This window comes from Denticeps clupeoides, chromosome 15 (genome assembly GCF_900700375.1).
Source record: "Denticeps clupeoides chromosome 15, fDenClu1.1, whole genome shotgun sequence".
Classification (NCBI taxonomy): Eukaryota; Metazoa; Chordata; class Actinopteri; order Clupeiformes; family Denticipitidae; genus Denticeps; species Denticeps clupeoides.
Window position 1 is genome coordinate 10,023,105 of NC_041721.1, and position 25,813 is coordinate 10,048,917.

The following is a 25,813-nucleotide window of genomic DNA, read 5'->3' on the forward strand; positions in this document are numbered from 1 at the left end:
AGAGGGCGGAGTACCATAGTCACTTCTCTCCTTGGACCAGCCGGCTCAGAGGAGCAGGATTTGGCATGGTGTGACTGTAACACCTTCAGCTGGCCATCAGATGGCCGATGTCCAGTCTCCTCTGGGCAGAGCCTCGTTTGCGTCTCGCCGTACCGGTGGCTGCTCCCAGGGTCGCCGGCGTCTGGAAGAGGGCCTTGGAGCCGGGAGCGGCCACTTCCTTTGGGGTGTGGGGTGTCTGAGAACGTAAGGGAGGGGGGAAGGAATGTTTAAAACCTCAAAACCGCACTGAAGAAGGCAGCCTGGTCTGATTCACATCTCAACATCAGAAAAATAATCACTGCTGGCAACTTAATATGAGCGCACATAGTTAGGTGACCAACTCTTCTCAAATAGTGCAACAGAAGGTTCTGGGTGTTCTGACTTGAGTAAACAATGCAATTTTGAAACATTTTGTGAAAAAAGTGGTGCATCAAGTAAACACTAAAAGGCATAACATTTCTGAATACATTAAAGGCCAAACGTTTGGACACACCTTCTCATTCCGTTTGTTTTCTTTATTTTCATGACCATTTACATTGGTAGATTCTCAAAACTATGAATGAACACATGTGGAGTTATGTAGTTAACAACAAGTGTGAACCTGGCCTCCACAGTCACCGGACCTGAACCCAGTCGAGATGGTTTGGGGTGAGCTGGACCGCAGAGTGACGGTGAAGGGGCCAACAAGTGCTAAACACCTCTGGGAACTCCTTCAAGACTGTTGGAAAAGCATTTCAGGTGATGACCTCTTGAAGCTCATCGAGAGAATGCCAAGAGTGTACAAAGCAGTAATCAGAGCAAAGGGCGGCTATTTTGAAGAGACTAGAATATAAAACATGTTTTTAGTTATTTCACCTTTTTTTGTTAAGTACATAACTCCACATTTGTTCATTCATAGTTTTGATGCCTTCAGTGAGAATCTACCAATGTAAATGGTCATGAAAATAAAGAAAACACCTTGAAAGAGAAGGTGTGTACCAACTTTTGGCCTGTACTGTATGTTGGTGTTTTATGGTCACTCAGGGAACATTAAATATGTTCAGCCATACTGCCATTAGTAACTATTCATACAAAACAACTTCTGTTTTTTCTGCAAATACATGTATTACAGACTTATCAGTTAAAATAATGTAAAAGTAAAACACACTGATGTCTGTTTGGGTTGGGACTCGGTTTCGAATGTGACAGAACAAATGATGAACTGAAGGTCTACGAACGTCAGCTGCAACTCACATGAGGCTCTGAAGGCAAGAGGCTCGCTGGCTGCCTGGGTCCCGCGGGGGAGCGAGGAGCGGGAGAACCGTACGGCTTGGCCTGCTCGGGGCTGGAGAGCGCGGACCCCCTGCCGAAATCCGATGGCCCCGCCACCGCAAAAGCCCCTGCTCCCAGCACAAAGTGGGCTGGCGTCACCACGTTGAAGTTGACCCCGGCGCGAGAGTCGGTGAGAGGGTACGGGGGGATCTGGGAGGAGGGCAGCAGCACGCAGGGCATGGCCAGAGCCGACATGCCGCCAGGGGACAGGGCCACGCCCCCTGGGGCGTGTCCAGCAGACAGGAGGAAGTTTAGGCCTGGGGGGAGGGTAGGACAGCGGCGATGATGATTATCCTGAATCATTTCATCAAAAGCCTGCAGACTGAAGAACCTCGGACCTGAGAAATGGGACGTACCTGGCGAATTGGGAACATAGAGGTAGTGGGAAGCCGCGGGGATTCTAGGGGGGCTTTGTCTTTCACCGTCTTCCCTGGGGGGGCTGTCGTGGCTGCAGGCCGGCTGGATGAACTCTGGTTCCGTCTGCGAGATCCAACCGGTTCCGTCAGAAACGCATCACGAAAGCATTTAACCAAACCAGGCTGGCTTCGGGGTGACTAGTATCCACAGAAGTGTGTTTAAACACGGGTTCGATAAAAGCTGAAACTGCACTGAATTCTGTGCTCTACATCTGGGCAGGTGGTGGAACCAGAAGACCCAGGTCCCTGAGCAAGACACTTAACCCTACGTGTCTCCAGGGGGGGACTGTCCCTGTGACTACTGATTGTATGTCGCCCTGGATAGGGGTGTCTGGTTAATGCTGTAAATGTAAATGGGCACCCTCCACGCGAACATCCCCCATTACCCTCCTGTCACATTTCCAACAACAATCGTCTCCAACGCTAATCTGAGCTCTATATGTTTCATGACGAGCCTTTGATCAGATAAAAAACGTGTAATGAAGACTTGGGCCGGTTAAATGTTTTATGCCACATCTGTGCCAGTGCTGAGCTGAAGGCCTGGCCTACTTGAAAACAGTTCATGAGCCATTTATGAATAGGCACCAATAATGTAAAGCAGGAAACAAGTATCATGTACGCCGAAAATGCATCAGAATTCCGGCTGTGTAAAAGTAAACAAGCGTTTACGGAGCCGCACGTAAACGAGGACGAAGTCAGGAAGCGGAATGGTGTCCTGGCAACTCCTTGGCTCACCAAGTATAAACAAAAGGCGGCGCTTCACTAATTAAAGTCACATATGCTTCTCGGCACCGGTCACCTTGGAGACCAACAGCATTATAGGGCAAGGCCAACGGAACTGTGAACTGTTGTTTAGCTGACCGCTGAATAATGGAACGGTCCAATCAGCTCCTCCGGTTCCTGAGCCGTACCTTAGCATCACGTTTGGGTCGTTTCGCCGTCTGGCTGGGCCCCTCTTCCTCACTCTTCCTCTTTTCCTCCGTCTCAGGCCTGCTGGACTCCTGGGCGGCGGGCGGAGCGCCGTACAGCATGAGGACGGAGGGCTGGGACAGGCTGGGCAGGTAGGCCAGGTGGTGCTTGGTGAAGGCTGGGGCCTGGGACGCCATGTAGGCTCCATCGGTGGCGATGGGCAGAGCTACAGATGGCTGGTACCTGTGAACACAAACATAACAATGACATTATTTATAAAATTCAGACATTCTGTTGATCTGTTGTACAGCATGGTAGCTTTTATCATGACCCTAAAGGGACATTTAGTGTTGGGTGGTAGTAGCTTTGTGGGTAACACACTCGCCTGAGAACCAGAAGACCCAGGTTCAAATCCCACTTACTACCATTGTGTCCCTGAGAAAGACACTTAACCCTAAGTGTCTCCAGGGGGGGACTGTCCCTGTAACTACTGATTGTAAGTCGCTCTGGATAAGGGCGTCTGATAAATGCTGTAAATGTAACTGTATAATAAATGACTTGACTAAACCATTGGATTCAAATCCCCTCTCACCCACTCATTTTCCACAACCACTCAGTCCTCATAGTCACGCTTCCAGAGCCTGTCCCAGAGACTCACCCACGCACATTATTCACTCACACCAACGGACAATTCAGAGGCACCAAATCACCCATCTATTACATTCATACTCCGAGTCGGGGTTCGAACTCACAACCATGGAGATGGATCTAATTCATTCGGTTTTCCAGAACTCAACAGAGGTTAAAACATTGAGTCAAAACTCTCTTAGCATTAATATTAAATCATTTTCAGGCTCCCTCGGCTATAAGCCATGCTAGCAAAATTATACAGATTCTGTTGTAGCTACTTTATCTGTTGGCTGTTTTAGCTGAGCGATTATTAAACAGCTTCACGAAGAAAGTCATTACCAATATTATTTAGCTAACATAAAATAATAAAATACTGCTTTTCTTTTAAAATTGCCATTAAGGATCAATACATTTTTCTTCATCATTGACATCTAATTATAAGCACTTATTAAGATTTATGAATCCAATACACAGGCACTGCTGCAATTTTTATAGTCTGTTCCAGATCGGACCTGATTTCTAGCACCGAACCCATTCGCACCCGCCGTGCACCGTACGGCAGGAACACTAAGAAGACAGCAGAGGGTTTTAAAGCAGCCAGTCTTTTGTAAAAGCTCCTCTCCCTTTCCTCTCGTAGGGTCTCTCTCCTCTACTCGCCGCTTCAGTGCTGCCTCTCGTGCAGAGCCACTCACCCGCCGCCCTCGTCGAACTGGAGACGACACGCCGCACCGTCGCTCGCGCTCTTTCTGGAATAATCCAGCGGCTCCGAAGAGTGACCTTCACCAGGGAAGTGCAGTGCGGACGTGGGCACCACGTTGAAGGAGGCGTGACGCACCATCTTCCCCTTCATGGGCGCGGTCAGCTGGCCGTTGGCCTGTGCCTGAGGACTTCCACCGTCCACAACAGCGGCGTCTATTACCAGAAAAAAGTCCGTTAGTATTGCATGGAAAGAAGTTTTCTTTTGCCAACGAAGAAGCAGACGGACGCGTTTGCTGTACCTGCGCCAGCATGAAATTCTGTTGGGCCAATCCATTGGAACACAGGCTTCCTTCCCCTGTCCTCTTTGACGTAGACCTTCTTTATAAGCGACAGGCTGGTGAGAACATTGGCAATGTCGTAGAGACGGCGTACCTTCGCTGCAAAAAAAAAAAAACCCCACTGCTGTTACAGAAGCCGGGACGCAAGCAACCTCACGAGACCGGACTCTTCGTATCTGTACCTACTCTTGTACTTGCTGTGATTGGCCATATCATGGCTTTCCTCGATGAGTATCTTGGCGGCTGTATCCAGGGTGACCATTTGGGTCTTCGACACCAGGAACAGCATGACAAACTTCTGGCTCATGATCCGAAGGGACTTGTCCTTCCTCCGGCTCGCTGCCACTGTGCGGGTCAAAGCATTTTCAGGTTACAAGGTGTGCGAAACAAGATCTTTGTGTGCTACCAGTCACTCATTTTTGGGTCTTTTACATTTATAGAACAAAAGTGAAGGCACGGGACTATGAAACATCACACGTGAGGTTCTGTAATAATAATTTTTTTAAAAAGTTGAGCGTTTGCATCTCTCCAAAGCAGGGTGCTTTTGTTGTGATGGGGAATCTGAGGCTCGATTTAATTAATCCAGGCCAGGCAGGGTTTAGGAGAGGTTTACGCTTTAGAAAGGAATTAACACTTCCAATTAGCCACTCTAGCTGGGAACGCATTCCTCGTTGCCATGGAGACTCTTGGGAGCAGAGCAGCGTTGTGTTTTACTCACAACATGTATCGGCAGCAGTCACGCCGCTTCGCGTGGCTGGTCAGTAGCCGGCTTGGAAACACTTGGTTACCTTTGTTGTGTGGTTCACGCCAATATGCGATCCATGGACGCCTCTTACATAATTGTGAGTTCATAAATGCAGCTCCTCAATGAACGCATCACAGTTCAATATTTCTTTATTCGTATTTACAAAGCTATTAATGACCTGTTATTAACAATGTTTGTTAAGCATTATAATGCAGGTTAATCATTATAATGCAGGCATAAACATTATAAAGCAGGTATAATGCATATAATGCAGGTTCAATTCAAATCATGGGACAATGGGCTTTGCTCAGAACAACCCTGAATCCAGAAAGGCCATCTTGCAGCAAGATACCTTCTCCATTTGCAAATTTGTAGATTAAACTCATGCATTTCACTCACTCTGTATATTACTGTTGCTTGCACTTTTGATTATATGTCATCTGTTTATTGCCTCTTAGTTAATAAAATCTGTCGTGTATTGTAGGTGGTATGTCTGTTCCACTAAGCAATGTATTGTCTTCCTGGAATTCCTGAGTGTGTAAGTATTAATAAATATTTTAGGATTAAATGACATACACGTATTCTGATTTGCCCTTTGCTTTCGTGTGGCATAAACAGAAGCTCTGGGAACGTTTTTGGTAGCCTGCATGAAAATGCTACCGGGGTGTTTTTCACATGATGCCAATACATTTTATGAGCCCGATCCCTACACGAAAAGTCTCCACTATCTTTACCCCTCTGCCAGAAAGGCCTTATTTTCTCACCATAAATCCCATCTGCCTCCTCTGTCATCAGCGTAGCCTCTCCTTCCATCTGCGCAGACGATGTGGCCGCCTGCTCCATCTGCAGGTGATACCGCTGCTGACGGCCTTGCTGCTGGAGCTTCTGCAGGGTCTCGTTCAGGCGCGGGCGGCCGTGCCAGAGGTACTGGTTCTTCGCCAACCGACTGACCAGCATCAGTGACTCCAGGACGTTCACAATGTCGTAGATGCGCCGACGTTCCACTCCTGGTGTAGACAAATAAATTGAACACAAACACTGGCTTATGACATTGCCATGCAGGCTGATTTACTGTAAGTACTCACAGGAGCGACGCAGGCTTAGGTGTATTACTTAGGAACGTAACAGTGCAATTTATTTTAACTACCGGGCTACTAAAACCCTAGTAGTTTGAGTAGTATCTATTTAGCAGTTTATGATTTATTACATTGGAGCCAATATGCCTTGTGTAAAAAAGGAAGAATGAAGAACAAATGAAGAAAGTATGAAAGTGTGTAAAAAGTGGAGCAACCATGTCAATAAATGATTTTATTCTGGTTTTTATTCGTACCCAAATTTGCAGCCACCTCATCCAGAGAGATGCTGACGGCCTCTGAGCCTGTTGGGTAATCAGGGTAAAGGGCCAAAAATTTTTGACAGAGCAGACCCAGGCTCTTCTGCTTCCTGCTGGGCCGTTTCTCAAACTCATCTCCGATGTCATCTGATGCGTCACACTGGCAAAAAAAAAGGGGAAGAAAAAATTAAGAGAGCCCTGTAGCACTTGATGCACATTATTCATCTCCAGACTGGTTTCTAAAATGGGTGTACCTGACAAGAATCGTCCATCTCCGTATCCTCCTCTTCCTCCTCTTCAGCCACTTTGTCCTCATTCTCTATGGGCCTGAACAGTGTCTTCTTCATCTCTCGATCCCGGATATCTGGGCTGGCGACACTGATAAGCATCTTCAGATTGGCCGTGGGGGTCCATGGGTCTGGGAGGGTCCGCTCTGGATGCTTAATGGGGGTCATGTGGGTCAGATCTGGGGTGGGGACCTTTCTTCCATTCATGGTCACATGCTCACCCTTGTGGGGAGTAATTTTTCTGCGGTCCAAGCAAATATTCTCCTGCAAGGTAAGAACAGACTTATAAAGTATCCAACGCGGTGTTACAACATTGTAACACCAGAAAAAAAAATCTGAAATCATATATGAGCTAGAGGTCATTTAAAGCTGTTATTACATGTTATTAATGGCTAATGATCAATTGAATGAACACTTGCCTTCTGATCTGCCTTTCCTCCGTCTTCTTCCACGTTTGCTCGGCTTTTCCTTGGACTTACTAGGTCCCTCAGAGCCAAACATTCATGTTCCATCTGTTAAAAGACGATCACAACCCGATGGGTTTGTCAGTGTGCATGTATCAACACAAATACTTTTAATAAACATCACTTTTTTTGTAGAGATCGAACTCAAATTGCCCCCCTCATGAGGGGGGTCACCGAGTTTTGGCGCAAAGACGTCAGTTAGCCTACTTCGTCCATGACGGCTAACTGCGTGGCAATAAAAAGCAGTTATAATAAAAGCAAAGCTCCGGGTCATCATCCCAGCTCTGAATTTATTTCTGATGGTATGGCAGACGTATAAAAAAGCAAGTTATCCGCGTCAGATGGTGCGATGGGTAGCTGCCAAGCTAACACTCTAAAAAGCCTTAAACAGGCGTAACTGGACAAAAACAAAAAATACAGATTTCTGAACAATCGATCAACACATTTTTAAGGGAACAATTCGCGAAAGAGCTTATTTTTTGTTCCTTGGACAGGAAACAGTTTAAGAGTTAGCTGGTTATTCCAATGAATGGGCGACCAGGTTTACTCACCTCCACGCTTTCCAGGAAATTAAAATAATAATAAAAAGGCCGCGATACGTCCCGGGTGCGCTGATTATTCTTATGCTAAATTCATATTTTTCCACATCACGAACGCGGCGCGACCCTCCCGGAGCTGAATTGATGACCACGGGCAGGATTTCGCCCGCTAACGCTTGTTTTCTGGCGCTCTGAAGCCTCGCGCTCAACGTGACCAATCAGCGCATGGACATCTGCTGACGTAGGCGCCCGAGGCCGCTCGCCAGCCAATCAGCGCGACGGCGACGCCACGCCCCCTGGGGCTAGTTGGCGGGGTAATGGGCGCGCCGCGCGCCCGGGCGATTCCTCCCTCGCCGAAGTCCTTGGGAAGCCAATTAATAAAACCGATCGTTTGCGCGTTGTTGTCGTGGGGCAGGGACCGCAGAGCCGCTGCCTCACGGCCTAATTAACCCGGGAAAAGGGGGAAACAGATGGGGAGCCGAATGAAAAGGAGCGCCCTTTTGGCGCTTACGCCGCGGGAAAAAGTTGTAACGTGAGGTATATTCGGTGTTGCCAGATTGCGCTTGAGAAGCGGTGAGAAACAAGACATAAAAATGTCTGTGAAGATTCTCAGTCACCCAGGTGAATTTGTCTGAAAGTTGAGTCGTGGCAACTGGACTTTCTTTCTTTAAGGTAGAGACGTTTCATTCTGCATCCACAGAACTTTGTCAATCCTGAAACGTCTCTACCTTAAAGAAAGTCCAGTTGCCATGACTCAACTTTCAGACAAAACATTAAAATAAAATGCACGCATCATATTAAACCTAAGTAAACAGTCCTAAATGTGCGTTTTTCGTGAACTGTGGGCTATAGGGGTGTTATTAAATAAATAAGCAATTAACTTAAAGGATCTGAAATCCTTCAGAATAAAAACGTTTTAATTCTTGCAAACATAGGACAAAAGAGGCATATCACGACTGTGGGTTTTTTTAGTGATTATGCACAGATTCGCTTAAATTAGGCGGGCATGGCAACGCTGCGTTTTTTTTTTTTACAGAGGAGCTCATATTTCACCACTTCTTCGCTGCCACCTTTTTTTTACGCTGATCCTGTACGTTGAATACAGGAGAGCGATTTACTCAAATTATCTCCAAAAAGGAGACACATATGACGTGACGGGTACGACAGTACAAAAGACAATGCCTGTATGATCAATACGTTTTGGTATGGGAAGACTTGCACTTTTAGATGCTTGGGAAAGCCTAATTGGGCACATATTCCAGTTTGACATTTATCTCACTGTCTTGATCGATGTGTAAAACTGCCCCAGTGCAGCGTGGTGATGCGTAGTCTGCAGATAATAAAGATTCTCACTACAAATGGGCAATAAATTATTCTGGTCAAACAAACATGAGTTGTGTGCATCATTTACAAGTCCGGTGACTCTTTCCCAAACTGTCTGAATATAAGTTTCATTTGAGACAGCAAAGACACTTTGCTCACTGGGAACAATAAACCAGCCCCAATTGGTTTAGCTGTACAATTGCCCAACCAGCCTGACCCAAGAGCTGAGAAAAGAGGTAACACCCTAAGCTGATGAGAAGGAGCCTCTGGTTTGGATGCATGGTGGTAGTCAAAGCAGGCACGGAACCAAGGGTTTGCAAATCAGCCAGGTACTGTATGTAAAAGGCTCACAGCAGGCCCTCTTTTGCATTCTTTGTTGATCTAACAGACCCTGGGCAGACTGGTCCCAACCCCCTGACGCCCTTTTAAGATCCACAACTTCTGTGTTGCCGTGGCAGCTGAGATGTTACAGGCGTTATGGGCTGAAAACCACCAAACAGATGTCAGCCTTGGGGCCATGACTACCAAGCCTGGAACATTACCAAGTGAATAGACAACATATGACTTATTATTAGTATATACAAATTACAGAAAGGTCAATACGCAATAAATAGAGAACATAATTTTTTTTTCTTATTGCCACCATGATTCAGTTCAATCGTAAATGAACTGTCATGTTAGGGTCTCTGCTTCATGTCTTTGGGTCAATGGAAAGTTGTGCAAAAATGCACACAACACATAGGTGTGTGCATTTTAATGTACATACACAAATACACTGTATTTTTTCGGGTAAAACCAGGTTTATTTATATTCGCACCTACTACACATCTTCTAAAATAGACTCATTTGTTTAAACGACATAAATGTTTCATTGTTTCATTAAGGCTCTTCTTCCTCTTCCATCTTGATATCTTGTCCATCCGACTGCTCTCTCCAGCTCACGGTGAAGGCCTCCGCGGTGTTCTTCTCTGCGAGCACTCCTGAAATCTGAAAACAGTCAGATCAGCGGACGGATGGACACCTCCGAACATCACCACCCCCTTCGATAACATGCAGTTCTGCCCGCCTGGCGTACCTGCTGCAGGATCGTCTCCTGCACGCTGTCGTTCATTGGCCCAGAGCTCCTCACGTCGATCCTCACCACTGTTTGTTGTTTGTAGATATCTGTCATTAAGAGTTGCACATCGGGGTCACACAGCACATTTTTAACTAGAATATCTTAAGCCTGGCGATGACCCACTTTGGTAACAGTAGAATGGTTGGGCGACGCTGCAGTCAGCGTAGCGCAGCGTTGGGTCCACAAATGCACATTTGAAAGCACTGCTGCCATTCCCATTTTTTGGTTTTTGGATGTTAAGGTCAGTGTTGTCTGACCACTGCCAGCGGTTGTTAAGTCCAAACCACACCTTCTTGTTTTGAGCCAGGGAAGTCATCGCTGTATTGCCCGTCAAACTCTTGACGGTCGCCAGGTCATCGTACTTTGATCGGCAGTAGTTCCTGGCAGTGAGCCAGTCCATCGCGAAATTGGTAAGGTAGAACTTTTTAGCCACTAGAAAGAAAACAAGTTTAGTTCTTGTGCGCTTATGGGCATGGTTAACAGACAACCAAGTAGCAACAACATACCACTCAAGTGGCACACAAATGGCAGAGCTGAATCGCAGCTTAGGTGCTCCCACAGGCCCTGCTGAAACGTTGCACAGTTTTTATAGAATCCAGGTGGTACATAAGAGTAATTCCATTTGGTAAACACATTTGGAGTGCCGTACAGGCGGACGTTTCCGTAGGACCATCTCCAGTTCTGTTCGTTGTGGTACAGCCCAATCCAGCCCGGTCTGAATGGAGTGCCTCCAGCCAGAAGAAAGCTCTGGTACTCTGCACCATCGGCCACAGACAGCAGGTCTGTGTACTTGGATCTGCAGTAAGCGAGCGCATTGGTCCAGTTCATGCTGAGGCCGACATAGTAATAGTTACGGTACGCGGCACACCTGAGTATCCACAATTCTGCAAGGTTCGCAGAAATGCTCACATTATTATTCAAGTTTTTCGGAAAATACACATTCAAAATGCTTTGATTAAACAGAAGAACATACCCGAGAAAAAGAACAACTGAAGAAAGTTCATGTCTGTTTCCTTACAGACTCCTAGCAGTCAGTTTCTCCACTCAGATCCTGGAACAAAGCTGTCTGCTCTCATGGACATATCGTTTCTTTACAGCAAAAGCCTCTTTTATATTGATATATGTCTAGCTCCAGGAAGGCAATGATTGGTGTTCACCCAAAAGGCTGTTTTGCATGGAGGAACATGTTTTGGAGTCTTTACATCAAAGCCAACTTGTGTTTCTCTGTCTAAAATTTGAATCCCAAAGCAGAGACAATGATGCATCAAAAATCAAGATGTTTAAAAACACTGTCTGATTGAATAGTTGATCGTAAAATTTGTATATATTAGTGTAATATGTGTATGTGTAATATTAATGTGTACTATATGTGTACATATTAACGTTTCTATATTATAAACATATCATACTACTAATGCTGATGCTACTAATATTATCTTCACTGTCAAAACAGTCAAAATTATGTTCTTTTAATCTATGTTACTTTGCTATCTTTACATTTAGTTTTTTTTAAGGAACAATGCCAATTTTAAAGAACAATGCCAATTACGATGCCAAGTACTCACTCTTTCTTTGTTTTCTTGGCAGTATTGCACAATGTTTAACAAAAACATCACCTCTTGTAATGTACATCACCTCTTCCCAGCCAATGCACTACAAATTTGGGGTAGTGGTGGCCTGGAGGTGAACCCCTGTAATCAGAAGGTTGTCAGTATGAATCCCAATCTGCCAAAGTGAAAGTGATGTGATTTTCATTGTAAAACAATGCAACACAGCACACGGTGACACAACGAAGTGTTTTAGCTAGCGCAATGGCATATTCGTCTGCTGAAGACAATCACTTTCCATTTCCGCTCTTAACTATCCTGACCCCCAGCTAACCTTCACGATGGAGGTGGATGCCTCAAACCTTGGAGTGCGAGCTATGTCGTCTCATCAGTAGGTGGAGCAGAATTACGACTTAGAATACAGGAAACTGCTCACCATTAAACTGGTTTTAATGAGCCGAACACCCCTTCATCATCCTGACAGACCACAAGAACCTGGCATATATCTGAAAGGTGCATCGTCTCAGCCCCATCAGGCCCTCTTTTTCACCTGGTTCTGGCACCACATCTTCTACCGGTCCGGATCACAAAACATAAAGGCAGACGATCTCTTGCGCCATGACGACCCAGAGGACGAGGCAACAGCCCCAGAACCCATCAACCCAGAACCCGTGATCCTGGCTCCATCCAATGGGACCTGCTCCGGAACATCCTTGCCACCCATGCCAAGTAACCCCCACTGCCACACGGCCTCACATCCTCTGCTGGGGCATGGCAGTGCCCTGTCTGGTCACCCAGGTTGCGACTGGACCCAGGAGTTCATTCAGCGGCAATTTTGGGGGACTGGCCTTCCAGGAGATGTGGCAGAATATATTGCTGCTTGATTTCGTGACCGGTCTCCCTGCTATCCAGATGATGGTCCACGACTTCATGAACTTTACCAACTGCCACCCAAGCGGCCAACCTCATCCTCCAAGAAGTGGTCCATCACCACAGACCCTGGACGACCTCTTATCAGACTGAAACCCCAATTTGCAAGCCACTTTTGGAGGTGCTTTTAGAAACAGCTAGGGGTAGACAGCCAGACCGAACAACTGAACCTGCCCGTCCCTCCATGTGGGCTGGCCACCTGCTTCAGGCCTAACTCATCAGAAACCAGAAGGTTACCTCAGCCACAGGTATCTCCCCATTTTTGGCTGCCACCGGCCATGCTTACACATGGGTCAGTGTCAGTGAACCTTCGCCTTCGGCAGCTGCGGCACAGCTAGACCCTTGACCAAGAAGTCCTAGTTAAGACGACGGACATGATGAAACAGCAAGCTGACTGGCAGCCCCGTCGTCTCCTTTGGTTCTTCCCTCCACCTCCCTGCCTCATCAATGGCATTCCTACATACACAGTCCAGTGTCTCCTCAACATTTGGCACTGGGGCAGAGGCTGTGAATCTCTCGTGGACTGGGAGGGCGATGGGACATTCATATTGAAAAGAATAACAGTACATGATCAGTATGTGATAATACACTAGAATACTGGTGCATTTATATTTCATTTCAGAATTGACATGAGTGAGACATGCGTCAGTGGATTAACCCTGGCATCTGATTCAATTGACTGACATCCACATGTATCAATATTAAGTTATTATATTAACTTCATAATATTAACATCAAGAATGCTTTATATTTTACATTTTCTGTTCAGTTCTAAGGACCTATAAGGAGGATTCAAATTTTAAAATGCTAATTCAAACAGCAAATTGCTCTCTCCAAAGAATGTTGTGTTTACAGTATATGCAAAGTGGTCACTAGGATGCAAATTAGCAATTTACACATTCCTATACAGTATTCATAAGAACCTCCAGAGACTTCCATAGTTCTGGCCCTTCTTGGCTGACCAGTTTGCTTTACTTTTTAATACCGTGGGCTCACTTGTGCTTACTGTTTTTCATTTTTATAATTTCTCTGTGAGCACTTTCCCCCTTACATTAACCTCACCGTGTCTATCCTGTTATGGCCTTAAAGCAGTAGTAATTTTACAGACCACAGCGCACTGATTGCATGGCACCTAATACCAAATAATTCTTGATGTGACTTTTGTGTTGTGAAATTCAAATGAGACTCAGTCAACCTAGGATGAAACCAAAGATTTCTCTAATAAACAATATTCAAAGTACTTTCCAAGATGCAAAACATTGTTTTGGTGAGCAAACATGTTTGCCGTGAAAGCAGAGCAGCAGATGGAGATGCACAGTTTAAGGAGCACCTGTCCTTCTTAAGTCATTTTGAGGCTTGACATACCAGGGATGATGTTTGTTAACATATTTCTCCTATTTGGTAAGGCTCCAAACAAATCTAATAATGACATCTACAACTATGTTACCATTTTGCATGAATTTAAAGATTCAAATAATTGATTAATTCATAATTTAACCTAAAATATAATACAATTAGAAACACACATTCATTAGATACCTGGAGTGAACAGTGTTACAAAAAAAAAAAAAAAATCTTTGCAGGGTTCTGGTTCCATTTCTGTGATCCATTTCGTGAGTATTACTACGTGGCCAACAATCTCAGCTGGGACAACGCCCTGGCCTACTGCCGGAATACTTACACGGAAATGCTGTCCGTGCTTGACGAGCAGTACCAGAACATCTTTCAGATCGCGGACCACAAGACCACCAGGGAGGGCTGGATCGGTCTGTACCATGAGGTGTACCACTGGCGGTGGTCTGTGCAAGACGGCCAGATCTACAGTCCATTAAATTATTCACTGGGATACCTGCCGTGGGGTATTTTTGGAAGATGTGCCTTATTTTATAATGGCGGCTGGACAATTTCCAGCTGCACCAACTCACGTCCATTTGTATGTCAACAGAAAGGTAAGTCTGAGAATGTACCAGAATCAATTGTTCACAGATGGTGTGCTTGCAAAGTAGTGAAATGAGGGTTGATAAATTCTGCAGATCACACGTTGGTCTTCGTTAGATTGGAAATGTCATGGCCACAAGCCAGAGACCACTGCAGGGAGAATTACGCAGACCTGGTGAGCATCATGACCAAGAAGCAGAATCAGACGGTGTTTGAACTGGTTGGTAACCAGAACGTCTGGATCGGACTTCATAATAACTGGAAGTGGTCCGACGGCACTGACTTTGCTTACCCACCAACCCCTCTGGGAGTGGTGGGGAATAACATAAACTGTGCATATCTGGGCAAGTCTGTGGCCTTCAGCAGTTGTTCAATTCATCGTCCTTTTTACTGTTACAAAAGTGAGTATTTATAGTGCTATGGACCATTTATACATGCACAACAGAGAAATGCATGCCATCAATGCGTTTTTCAACACAGCTATTGACAAGACACACAAGCGTTTCAGGATCATCATAAAGAGCGCTTATAACTTAGAGGCTAATGGCGACATGGCGAAGTCGCTACTCCAACAGCAGGTACGTCAGCAAACTCAGTCCAATAATCAGTGTTTGTTCAGGGAGTTACTGATTTGCTCAATTTCAGGTTTATCAAATCGTGGCAACCAAAGGGAACGTGACGAATTTCACCATGTGGTGGGAGCTACAGTTCAGCAAGACGAAGGAAACTTAATGGGGACTGTTCATGCACTCTTATATTACACATGTAATGTTGGGATGGTGGGCTTAACTTTTCTGGTGTACATTTGTATGTTCATTAGATGACTTTGTTCCTTGTTTTACTGACTAATAAAATGTAGTTACTAAATAATAAATACTATGGATTTTCATGGGAAAAGTAGCATTTAGAATAAAACAACATTTACTACAAATCCAATTGATTAATAACAAAACCTATTTTAAAACTTGTGCTTGCTACAAAGAAAAATTAATAAATCTTTTAAAATTCTAATCCCAAAGACTTCAGAAGGTCATTTCAAGAAAGACTTCCTCTGGCAATCTGTTTAGTTCATTCAAGTGATGGAAAGTTGTACTTTTAAAGTGCCTTGAACCTGAAATATGATCCCATACCCATTGGATTAGATAGCAATTATTCTGTATGTGACCAGAAACAATTAAAATCCCTTGGATCAGTACCTGGTCGAAATTAGACACGGCACTAATTTGCATACTCCCAAATGATGCAACCTAATCTCTCCTCTCAGGTATGTCTGGGTATCAAAGTCGGGTATGATTGATTCGGCTTTGCATGTAAAGCCGAATATGTAAAAAAAATTTAAGTGTTACAAATATGCAAATATAAACAAGTATTACATTTTTTTTTTTTAAACATAAATTATATGTGACATAAGAAGGTGTGCAAATGTACAAATGTGGCAGCATTTGGTGTCCTGTCTCTTTTAGGTTGACTTTGTGGGAGGAGTTGTAGCCTACCAGCTCCACCTACCATCTGACTATTGGTCACCTCCACCTATATAAACAGACTTCTGATGGTGTTCGGGAGATCCCCATTGCTTGCCTAACCGTTCTCTTCTGGGAGGTCCTCAGGGTCGACGGAGATCTTCAAGGAGCTCCATTGGGAATCTCATTCGTGTGTCTTGTTGCTTTGTGTGATAGATTATCCTACCACTGCTATGCTGACGACGCACAACTCCTCTTCTCCTTTCCTCCCTCTGATCTACATGCTCCCTCAAAATCTCTGCATGTCTAACCGACATTTCGTCTTGGATGGCAGCCCATCACCTCCAACTCAATCCCACCAAAACTGAACTAATATTCATTCCAGCAGATTAATCACCACATCAGGATCTTGCTATTTACCTGGACAACTCACAACTCTCTCCTTCTACAACAGCCCGTAACCTTGGCGTAACAATAGACAACCAACTCTACTTCTCAACTCACATCAGCAACCTTTCACGCTCATGTAGATTCTTTCTCTACAATATCAGATGAATCCGCCCTTATCTGTCAACCCAGGCCACCCAACTACTGGTTCAGTCCTTAGTAATCTCACGACTGGACTACTGCAACTCCCTTCTAGCTGGTCTACCACTATGCACCATCCGACCTCTACAACTCAGCAGCACAACTGATCTTCAACCTTCCCAAATTCTCCCACAACACCCCTCTGCTACGTTCCCTCCACTGGCTCCCAGTAGCTGCACGCATCAGATGAACTTCCACCACCGAGGGGTCCCTTTGTTGTTAGCCTGTGTTAGACTGTTAGCTTAATGCGCCCTTTTTATTAACTTATGTGCATGTTTGAGTTGTCCCCACTGGACCATCCCTTCCTTTAGGCTGTACTGATGTTGATTAGCTGTGCTGAGTCCGCTGTTTTATTGTACCTGTTAGCTCACTGTAAATAAAAGCACTGTTTGAATGCTTTGTTTGGCTGCATGTGTAACAGGGGACCTCCTCCTCTCCACACCCTTGTTGCATTTCTTAGACCCCTAGACCTAGGAACGTGACAATTATAAACATATCATACCTGTATGTTTTCTAAACATGATGCTACTAATATTATCTGCACTGTCAAAACACTCAAAATTCTGTTCTTTTAATCTATGTTACTTTGCTAACCTTACATTTTGTTTTTTAAGGAACAATGGCAATTTGGATGCCAAGTACTCACTCTTTCTCTTCCCCTCGAGGTCAGACCAGCTCAGTCACTGAGTATTTTCAAACAACAGCTCAAGAACTTCCTCTTTAAAGAATATTTAGATTAACTTTTAACTTTCTTATTGTCTAACTTGTGTACAGAATCTACAGCAGAGTGTATAAAAAGATTGTTTTCATAGTTGGGGGTCCTAGTGAACCGGAATTGATCTCTTCATCAATGGTAACATGAAAGCATGTTGTAAGTCGCTCTGGATAAGGGCGTCTGCCAAATGCCGTAAATGTAGACCCTTTGTTGTTAGCCTGTGTTAGCCTGTTAGCTTTATGTGCCTTTTTTGTTAACTTATGTGCGTGTTTGAGTTATCCCCCCACTGGACCATCCCTTTCTTTTAGGCTGTACTGATGTTGGTTAGCTGTGCTGAGTTCACTGTTTTATTGTACCTGTTAGCTCACTGTAAATAAAAGCACTGTTTGTATGCTTTTCTTAGACCCCTAGACCTAGGAACGTGACAAATGGGGGCCCGTCCGGGATGTTTTCCCCTGGTTCAGTGTTTGTGATTAGAATTGTATATCCGGTAAGTTAGGGTGTCTCATGGAAGCCTTGTTGTGACAATGTCCTCCCTGCAGAGCACCACTTTTGTTATTTTTCTTTGTTATTTTTCCTTTCTTTCCTTTGGAGCTACTCAGGGTGGGGGTATGCCGTCACACTGACAGCCTATGCTTGAGGTGACGTTCGGTGTTCAAAGTTGCCTCCAATCGGTACCCTCCGAAGATCAGGTACGTTAAGATAGCTTGTGTTTATAGGATGTTTGTGGCTTCAGGTATACGTTCGGTGGAGAGGGGATCGGTGAACATGGATTTAACTCTTTTGAGATTCTACATACCAATATAACTCATGTAGTCTCACAAAATAAAAATCCTAAATTCATTCCATTGATTATTATTTATAGACCCCCTGGACCTTATTCTGAGTTTCTTAGTGAATTTACAGATATTGTCTCCAACTTAGTTGTATCTGTGGATAAAGCCCTAATTGTCGGTGACTTTAAGATCCACTGTGATAAATTAGAAGACTCACTAAGAACAGCATTCCTGTCTTTATTAGGCTCAGTTGGAGTAACAACATATAACAGGACCTACTCATGAAGGTGGTCACACGCTCGATCTTGTACTGACCTTCGGTTTAAATATAGAAGATATAGTTACTCTTCTGCAATCTGAAATGATCCCAGATAATTTCCTCATCGCTTTTAAAATATGTCTCAGACACAACAAACTCAATCCCCCTCGTTATAGAGACGAACGGACAATTACATCAAGTACGGCACAGAGGTTTATTAATACCTTACCAGATTTATCAACGCTGATAAACTCACTGTCAGACCCCGCTGAACTCGACCAAGCAACCAAATGTCTACAATTAACACTGCGTAGTTATAGTCGCTCCCCTCAAAAAAAGGAAGATAGTAAGAGATAAAAACGTAATTCCTTGGTATAATGATCACACGCGCTTGCTTAAGAAGACTGCCCGGAAATTAGAACGCGAATGGCGCCAAAATAAATTAAACGTATTCCGAATAGCTTGGAAGGAGAGCCTACTTAACTATAAGAAGGCTCTTAGCGCGGCTCGATCAACGTATCATTCCTCGCTAATAGACAAAAACAAAAATAATCCCGGATTCCTGTTTAAAACTATAGCCAAACTAACCAGGAATAAGACAAAAACAGATATTAGCACTCAATATCATCATAGTAGCAATGATTTTATGAATTTCTTTACTAAATACTAAATACTAAAATAGTCGCGAATAGAGAGAAGATAAAAAGCACAACAAATAGCTCTGCCGATATTTCCATGGAAAATAATCTAATAGCTGACCACCGATTAGAACGATTCAACCTTAAAGAGCATGAATTAATCAAATTAATCTCGTCGTCAAATCAATGTACTTGCACTTTGGATCCTTAAGCAAAAAGCACCCGATATTCTAAATTCTATCCTCAAAATTGTTAACTCGTCGCTTAGTACCGGCCACATACCAAGTTCGTTCAAGGTAGCAGTCATTAGACCCCTGATTAAAAAGCCTGATCTTGATCGGAGTCAGCTTTCAAATTATAGACCGATATCCAACCTTTCGTTTATATAAAAAATCTTAGAAAAAGTTGTAGCCCAGCAGCTGAGCGCATACCTAGACTGTAACAATATCCATGAAGTATTTCAATTGGGATTTTGATCTCATCATAGCACTGGTTAAAGTGGTTAATGACCTACTGTTGGCACCAAGCCTTGAGGGACACCAGTGTAGAGTCTCTCTACGTGAGGTAGAGGTGTATCCTTTCCAAGTCACTTGGTAAGATCGCTCATCAAGGTAGGAAGCATACCACTGCCATGCTGAGCCCTGAATTCCAAGCCTCTTCAGGCTTGACAAGAGAGTCTTGTGGTTAACGGTGTCAAATGCTGCAGAGAGGTCGAGGAGAATAAGTACAGATGTGTCAGGATCCGGTCCGGATCCTGGACCGGAGTAACCCCCATTTCGGACCGGATCCTGACACATCTGTACTTATTCTCCTCGACCTCTCTGCAGCATTTGACACCGTTAACCACAAGACTCTCTTGTCAAGCCTGAAGAGGAGTTTCATTGTTGTCATGTGTAATGTTCTCTAATCGTTTTCACCTGTGTTAATTGTATAAAGCTGCCCTGTTCGTTTCTGTCCGCTGTCAGGTCTTTGAAGTTATGTTCCGTGTTCACTAGTGTCTACGTCTTGGATGTCTCTCCTGTCCTGTGATTCACCATTAAACCCCTGTTCCGTGATGTCAGGTGAAAGCGTCCTCCATTCCTCGTCATTCCTCGTCACTCTTCGTCACTCTTCGTCCTCCTCTCCGTTCACCCGCCGCGTCATGCCCGCATGGACGTGACAAGATGACAGTTTTGCCAATCTGGCTGCATGTAGCTGCTCGGTAACAGCCAGAAGGGCAGTCTCTGTAGAATGAGCTGTTCTGAAGCCAGACTGGTTAGGATCCAGGAGGTTGTTCTGAAGTGATAGCTGATTGTAGACACAGCGCTCAAGGATTTTGGAAAGAAATGAGGAGGGAAACTGGTCTGTAGTTGTTGATGTCTGTCGGATCAGCAGTGGGTTTCTTTAGGATTGGAAGAACCCTGGCTGTTTTAAAGGCGGATGGTACATGGCCAGATGACATTGAGTTGTTTATGATATAAGAAATGAAAGGGATGAGGTCAGGGGAGATGGTTTGAAGCATTGCAGAAGGGAATATTCATTTGCTGAAGCCAATCACTTTCCATTTCCAGCCCAACAGGGCAGAGACTCCTCGTCCAAATCCATGTGCATCACGCACTCCCAAGCCGGGCTCCTCTGCTGCTGTTGTAGCTCCTTCTCTACATCCACAGTTCCTACAAAAGTTCCTCAGGTTCACAAACTTTTATCCAAGCTTCGTGCAAACCTACAATCAGGTGGTCCTCCCCTTTTTACTCCTACCAGTCTAGATTCCAAAAAAAAGGCAGATCACCTCTTGCGCCGGTATGACCCAGAACCCATCGTACCAGAACCCCTGATCCTGGCTTCCATCCAATGGGACCTGCTCTGGGACATCCTTGCCACCCATGCCAAGTAACCCCCTCTGCCACATGACATCACATCCTTGGCTGGGGCACGACAGTGCCCTGTCTAGTCACCCAGGTTGCGACTGGACCCAGGAGTTCATTCAGCGGCAATTTTGGGGGACTGGCCTTCCAGGAGATGTGGCAGAATACATTGCTGCTTGCCCTGTCCACACCACCTCTGGTCCCACGTGTCCCTTGATTTCGTGACCTGTCTCCCTGCCTCTAAAGGAAAGACCACCATCCTGATGATGGTCCACCACTTCACAAAGTTTGCTACCAACTGCCACCCAAGAAGTAGTCAATCACCACAGACCCCGGACGACTTCTTATCAGACTGAAGACCCCAATTTGTAACCCACTTTTGGAGGTGCTTTTAGAAACAGCTATGGGTAATCGTCAGGGTACCACCCCGAAGCAAACAGTCAGACCGAACAACTGAACCCACCTGTCCCTCCATGTGGGCAGGCCACCTGCTTCAGGCCTAACTCATCAGAAACCAGAAGGTTACCTAAGCCACAGGTATCTCCCCATTTTTGGCCGCCACCGACCATGCTCACACATGGTTCCCCACTGACAGTGAACCTGTCGGCAGTGAACCTTTGCCTTCGGCAGCTGCGGCATGGCTGGACCCTTGTCCAAGAAGCCCTAGTTAAGACGATGGACATCATGAAACAGCAAGCTGACTGGCGGTTCTTCCCTCCACCTCCATCTCCCTCTTTCCCTCCCACCTTCCCTCCACCTCCCTCCACATTTGGTTCTTCCATCCACCTCCCTGCCTCATCAACGGCATTCCCACATACAGTCCAGTGCTCGACATTCTGAAGCAGAGCCCGTGAATCTCTCATGGACTGGGAGGGTGACGGGACATTCATATTGAAAAGAAATAAAAGTACATCAGTATGTGATAATACTGGTGCATTTATATTTCATTTCAGAATTCTATAGGTGGATGCATTGTCATTACATGAGTGAGACATGCGTCAGTGGATTAACTCCACTGACATCCACATGTACCAATATTAACAGTTCATCAAATGTTTTATATTTTACATTTTTTGTTCAGGTCTAAGAACATATAAGGAGGATGCAAATTTTAAAATGCTAATTCAAACAGCAAAGTGCTCTCTCCAAAGAATGTTGTGTTTACAGTATATGCAAAGTGGTCACCAGGATGCAAAATAGCAATTTACACATTCCTATACAGTATTCATAAGAACCTCCAGAGACTTCCATAGTTCTGGCCCTTCTTGGCTGACCAGTTTGCTTTACTTTTTAATACCGTGGGCTCACTTGTGCTTACTGTTTTTCGTTTTTATAATTTCTCTGTGAGCACTTTCCCCCTTACATTAACCTCACCGTGTCTATCCTGTTATGGCCTTAAAGCAGTAGTAATTTTACAGACCACAGCGCACTGATTGTATGGCACCTAATACCAAATAATTCTTGATGTGACTTTTGTGTTGTGAAATTCAAATGAGACTCAGTCAACCTAGGATGAAACCAAAGATTTCTCTAATAAACAATATTCAAAGTACTTTCCAAGATGCAAAACATTGTTTTGGTGAGCAAACATGTTTGCCGTGAAAGCAGAGCAGCAGATGGAGATGCACAGTTTAAGGAGCACCTGTCCTTCTTAAGTCATTTTGAGGCTTGACATACCAGGGATGATGTTTGTTAACATATTTCTCCTATTTGGTAAGGCTCCAAACATATCTAATAATGACATCTACAACTATGTTACCATTTTGCATGAATTGTTTTACTTTAAAGATTCAAATAATTGATTCATTCATAATTTAACCTAAAATATAATGCAATTAGAAACACACATTCATTAGATACTTGGAGAGAATGTGAACAGTGTTACAAAAAAAAATCTTTGCAGGGTTCTGGTTCCATTTCTGTGATCCATTTCGTGAGTATTACTACGTGGCCAACAATCTCAGCTGGGACAACGCCCTGGCCTACTGCCGGAATACTTACACGGAAATGCTGTCCGTGCTTGACGAGCAGTACCAGAACATCTTTCAGATCGCGGACCACAAGACCACCAGGGAGGGCTGGATCGGTCTGTACCATGAGTCGTTCCACTGGCGGTGGTCTGTGCAAGACGGCCAGATCTACAGCCCATTAAATTATTCACTGGGATACCTGCCGTGGGGTATTTTTGGAAGATGTGCCTTATTTTATAATGGCGGCTGGACAATTTCCAGCTGCACCAACTCACGTCCATTTGTATGTCAACAGAAAGGTAAGTCTGAGAATTTACCAGAATCAATTGTTCACAGATGGTGTGCTTGCAAAGTAGTGAAATGAGGGTTGATAAATTCTGCAGATCACACGTTGGTCTTCGTTAGATTGGAAATGTCATGGCCACAAGCCAGAGACCACTGCAGGGAGAATTACGCAGACCTGGTGAGCATCATGACCAAGAAGCAGAATCAGACGGTGTTTGAACTGGTTGGTAACCAGAACGTCTGGATCGGACTTCATAATAACTGGAAGTGGTCCGACGGCACTGACTTTGCTTACTCACCAACCCCACTGGGAGTGTTGGGGAATAACCTAAACTGTGCATATCTGGGCAAGTCTGTGGCCTTCAGCAGTTGTTCAATTCATCGTCCTTTTTACTGTTACAAAAGTGAGTATTTATAGTGCTATGGACCATTTATACATGCACAACAGAGAAATGCATGCCATCAATGCGTTTTTCAACACAGCTATTGACAAGACACACAAGCGTTTCAGGATCATCATAAAGAGCGCTTATAACTTAGAGGCTAATGGCGACATGGCGAAGTCGCTACTCCAACAGCAGGTACGTCAGCAAACTCAGTCCAATAATCAGTGTTTGTTCAGGGAGTTACTGATTTGCTCAATTTCAGGTTTATCAAATCGTGGCAACCAAAGGGAACGTGACGAATTTCACCATGTGGTGGGAGCTACAGTTCAGCAAGACGAAGGAAACTTAATGGGGACTGTTCATGCACTCTTATATTACACATGTAATGTTGGGATGGTGGGCTTAACTTTTCTGGTGTACATTTGTATGTTCATTAGATGACTTTGTTCCTTGTTTTACTGACTAATAAAATGTAGTTACTAAATAATAAATACTATCAATTTTCATGGGAAAAAGTAAAATTTAGAACAAAACAACATTTACCAGAAAGCAATTGATTAATAACAAAATCTATTTTAAAACTTGTGCTTGCTACAAAGTGCAGTGATCAGAAAAATTAAATCTGTTAAAAATTCTAATCCCAAAGACTTCAGAAGGTCGTTTCAACAAGGGACTGCATTCGCTATGGCTTCCCCTGGCAATCTGTTTAGCTCATTCAAGCCCGCTTGACCTATTACCTGGCCAAAATTAGACAAGCCAGTAACTCACATACTCCAAAATGATGAAACCTGCTCTCTTCTCTCAGGTATGCCTGGGTATCAGAGTTGGGTATGATTGATTCGGCTTCTCAGGAATCGCTGAGACCACAGCACAGTGGGAGAAGGATTACAGAGAACACCTTTTCATGAAAATTCACCTCACCAGGGGCATCATCCTGGCGAAAAGCACACCATCTTGCTCCTTATTTTTCTCAAAGCTTTCAATCTCTGTTTCAAGTTAGGATTGTGTGCAGCATTCAGAATTATATTAATAAAACAAACATGTTTCTGACATTTATTAAGAACTCCACAGACAAGCAGCACTTATTTGATGAGGGGGTAACTCCTATATATATTATTTTTCAGGTTTAATCATTTAATCTGGGATTTTCAACCTTTCTTTCCTGAATCTGAATTTGTAATGCCACGGTGGTAAGAATGAGAGGCGGCAAAAGTGCTCGATGTGAGAAAAGTGGATTTTAATAAATGAACAGGAAATACGGCACGATGGCCAAAGAACACAAACATAAACCAGAACATAAAGACGTAGTGCAGTGAGGGAAAAAAACAACATGTAAAGCGTTCTTAGCAGCTATGGGGCAGTGGTGGCCTAGCGGTTAAGGAAGCGGCCCGGTAATCAGAAGGTTGCCGGTTCGAATCCCGATCCGCCAAGGTGCCACTGAGGTGCCACTGAGCAAAGCGCCGTCCCCACACACTGCTCCCCGGGCGCCTGTCGTGGCTGCCCACTGCTCACTCAGGGTGATGGGTTAAATGCAGAGGACAAATTTCACTGTGTGCTGCTGTGTATCACATGTGACAATCACTTCACTTTACCAAATGAGCAGCACCTGGCTAGACTGCATAGGTATCACAGAATTATGTCACAAACTTAAACCAAAATTCAAAGATATTCAGTCTATTAAAACTATTTATTCAAACATACCATGGGGAGAACTGTACAGGAAGCCTGTCACTATTTAACATGGGACAAAAAAACATTTTCTATTAACACCTTCCCACCTGGCTTCCTTAAACAGCGTAGTACGCTGATGGGCCAGGAACGAGAGCTATTGATGTCCCTGAAGCTCTTTTTTCTTTAAGCTGAAATATCAAATCACCCAGGGCCTGCTTATTCACAATTTGTAAATACACACAAGTGCGAACGAGGCAATTTAATGGAAAATGCACTTATTGAGAGACACTGGCGACCTGTCTTCAGGATGAGCCGCCCTGGTAAATGAACACAGTCCTCCAGGAATATGGGAGCTGTTGACATTTATATGAGCTATGCACCCACTTGTGTGTGGCCAGATCTGATTATCAGTCACCATCAGCTACATAACACACTTCTGTGCGGCTCTGCCGGCAAATTCAAATTTTATTTGTCACATACACATTCATACACGGTATGATATGCAGTGAAATTCTTGACCTCAATATTACAAATGTTGCAAATGTAAAAAAGTGTTTCAAAAATGCAAATATAAATCAGTATTACCAATTTTTGGTTTTAAACATAAATTATATGTAACGTGAAGGTGTGGAAATGTGGCACCTTATTTTTTCTGC

At 44.3% G+C, this 25,813-nt stretch overlaps 1 protein-coding gene across 1 annotated transcript; it reads right to left on the bottom strand.

Moving 5' to 3' along the window:
- Window positions 1–85: 85 nt before the first annotated feature.
- Window positions 86–7,387, bottom strand: e2f7 (E2F transcription factor 7). Its single transcript, XM_028955286.1, has 11 exons — window positions 7,379–7,387; window positions 6,675–6,971; window positions 6,418–6,580; window positions 5,852–6,094; window positions 4,529–4,687; window positions 4,304–4,441; window positions 3,998–4,217; window positions 2,678–2,918; window positions 1,707–1,830; window positions 1,273–1,607; window positions 86–235 (listed from the first exon to the last, which is right to left on the bottom strand). The coding sequence occupies exons 1-11, from the start codon at window positions 7,385–7,387 to the stop codon at window positions 86–88; spliced, it is 2,079 nt and encodes a 692-aa protein (XP_028811119.1).
- Between the last annotated feature and the right edge of the window lie 18,426 nt (window positions 7,388–25,813).

What these genes read in the sequence shown, in the direction of transcription:
- e2f7 (XM_028955286.1), bottom strand. An exon ending in TGAGGTGGCTGCAAATTTGG is followed by an intron (nt 6,095 to 6,417) that starts GTACGAATAAAA and finishes TGTCTACACCAG; the next exon opens with GAGTGGAACGTCGGCGCATC. An exon ending in CTATGTTCCCAATTCGCCAG is followed by an intron (nt 1,608 to 1,706) that starts GTACGTCCCATT and finishes CCCTCCCCCCAG; the next exon opens with GCCTAAACTTCCTCCTGTCT.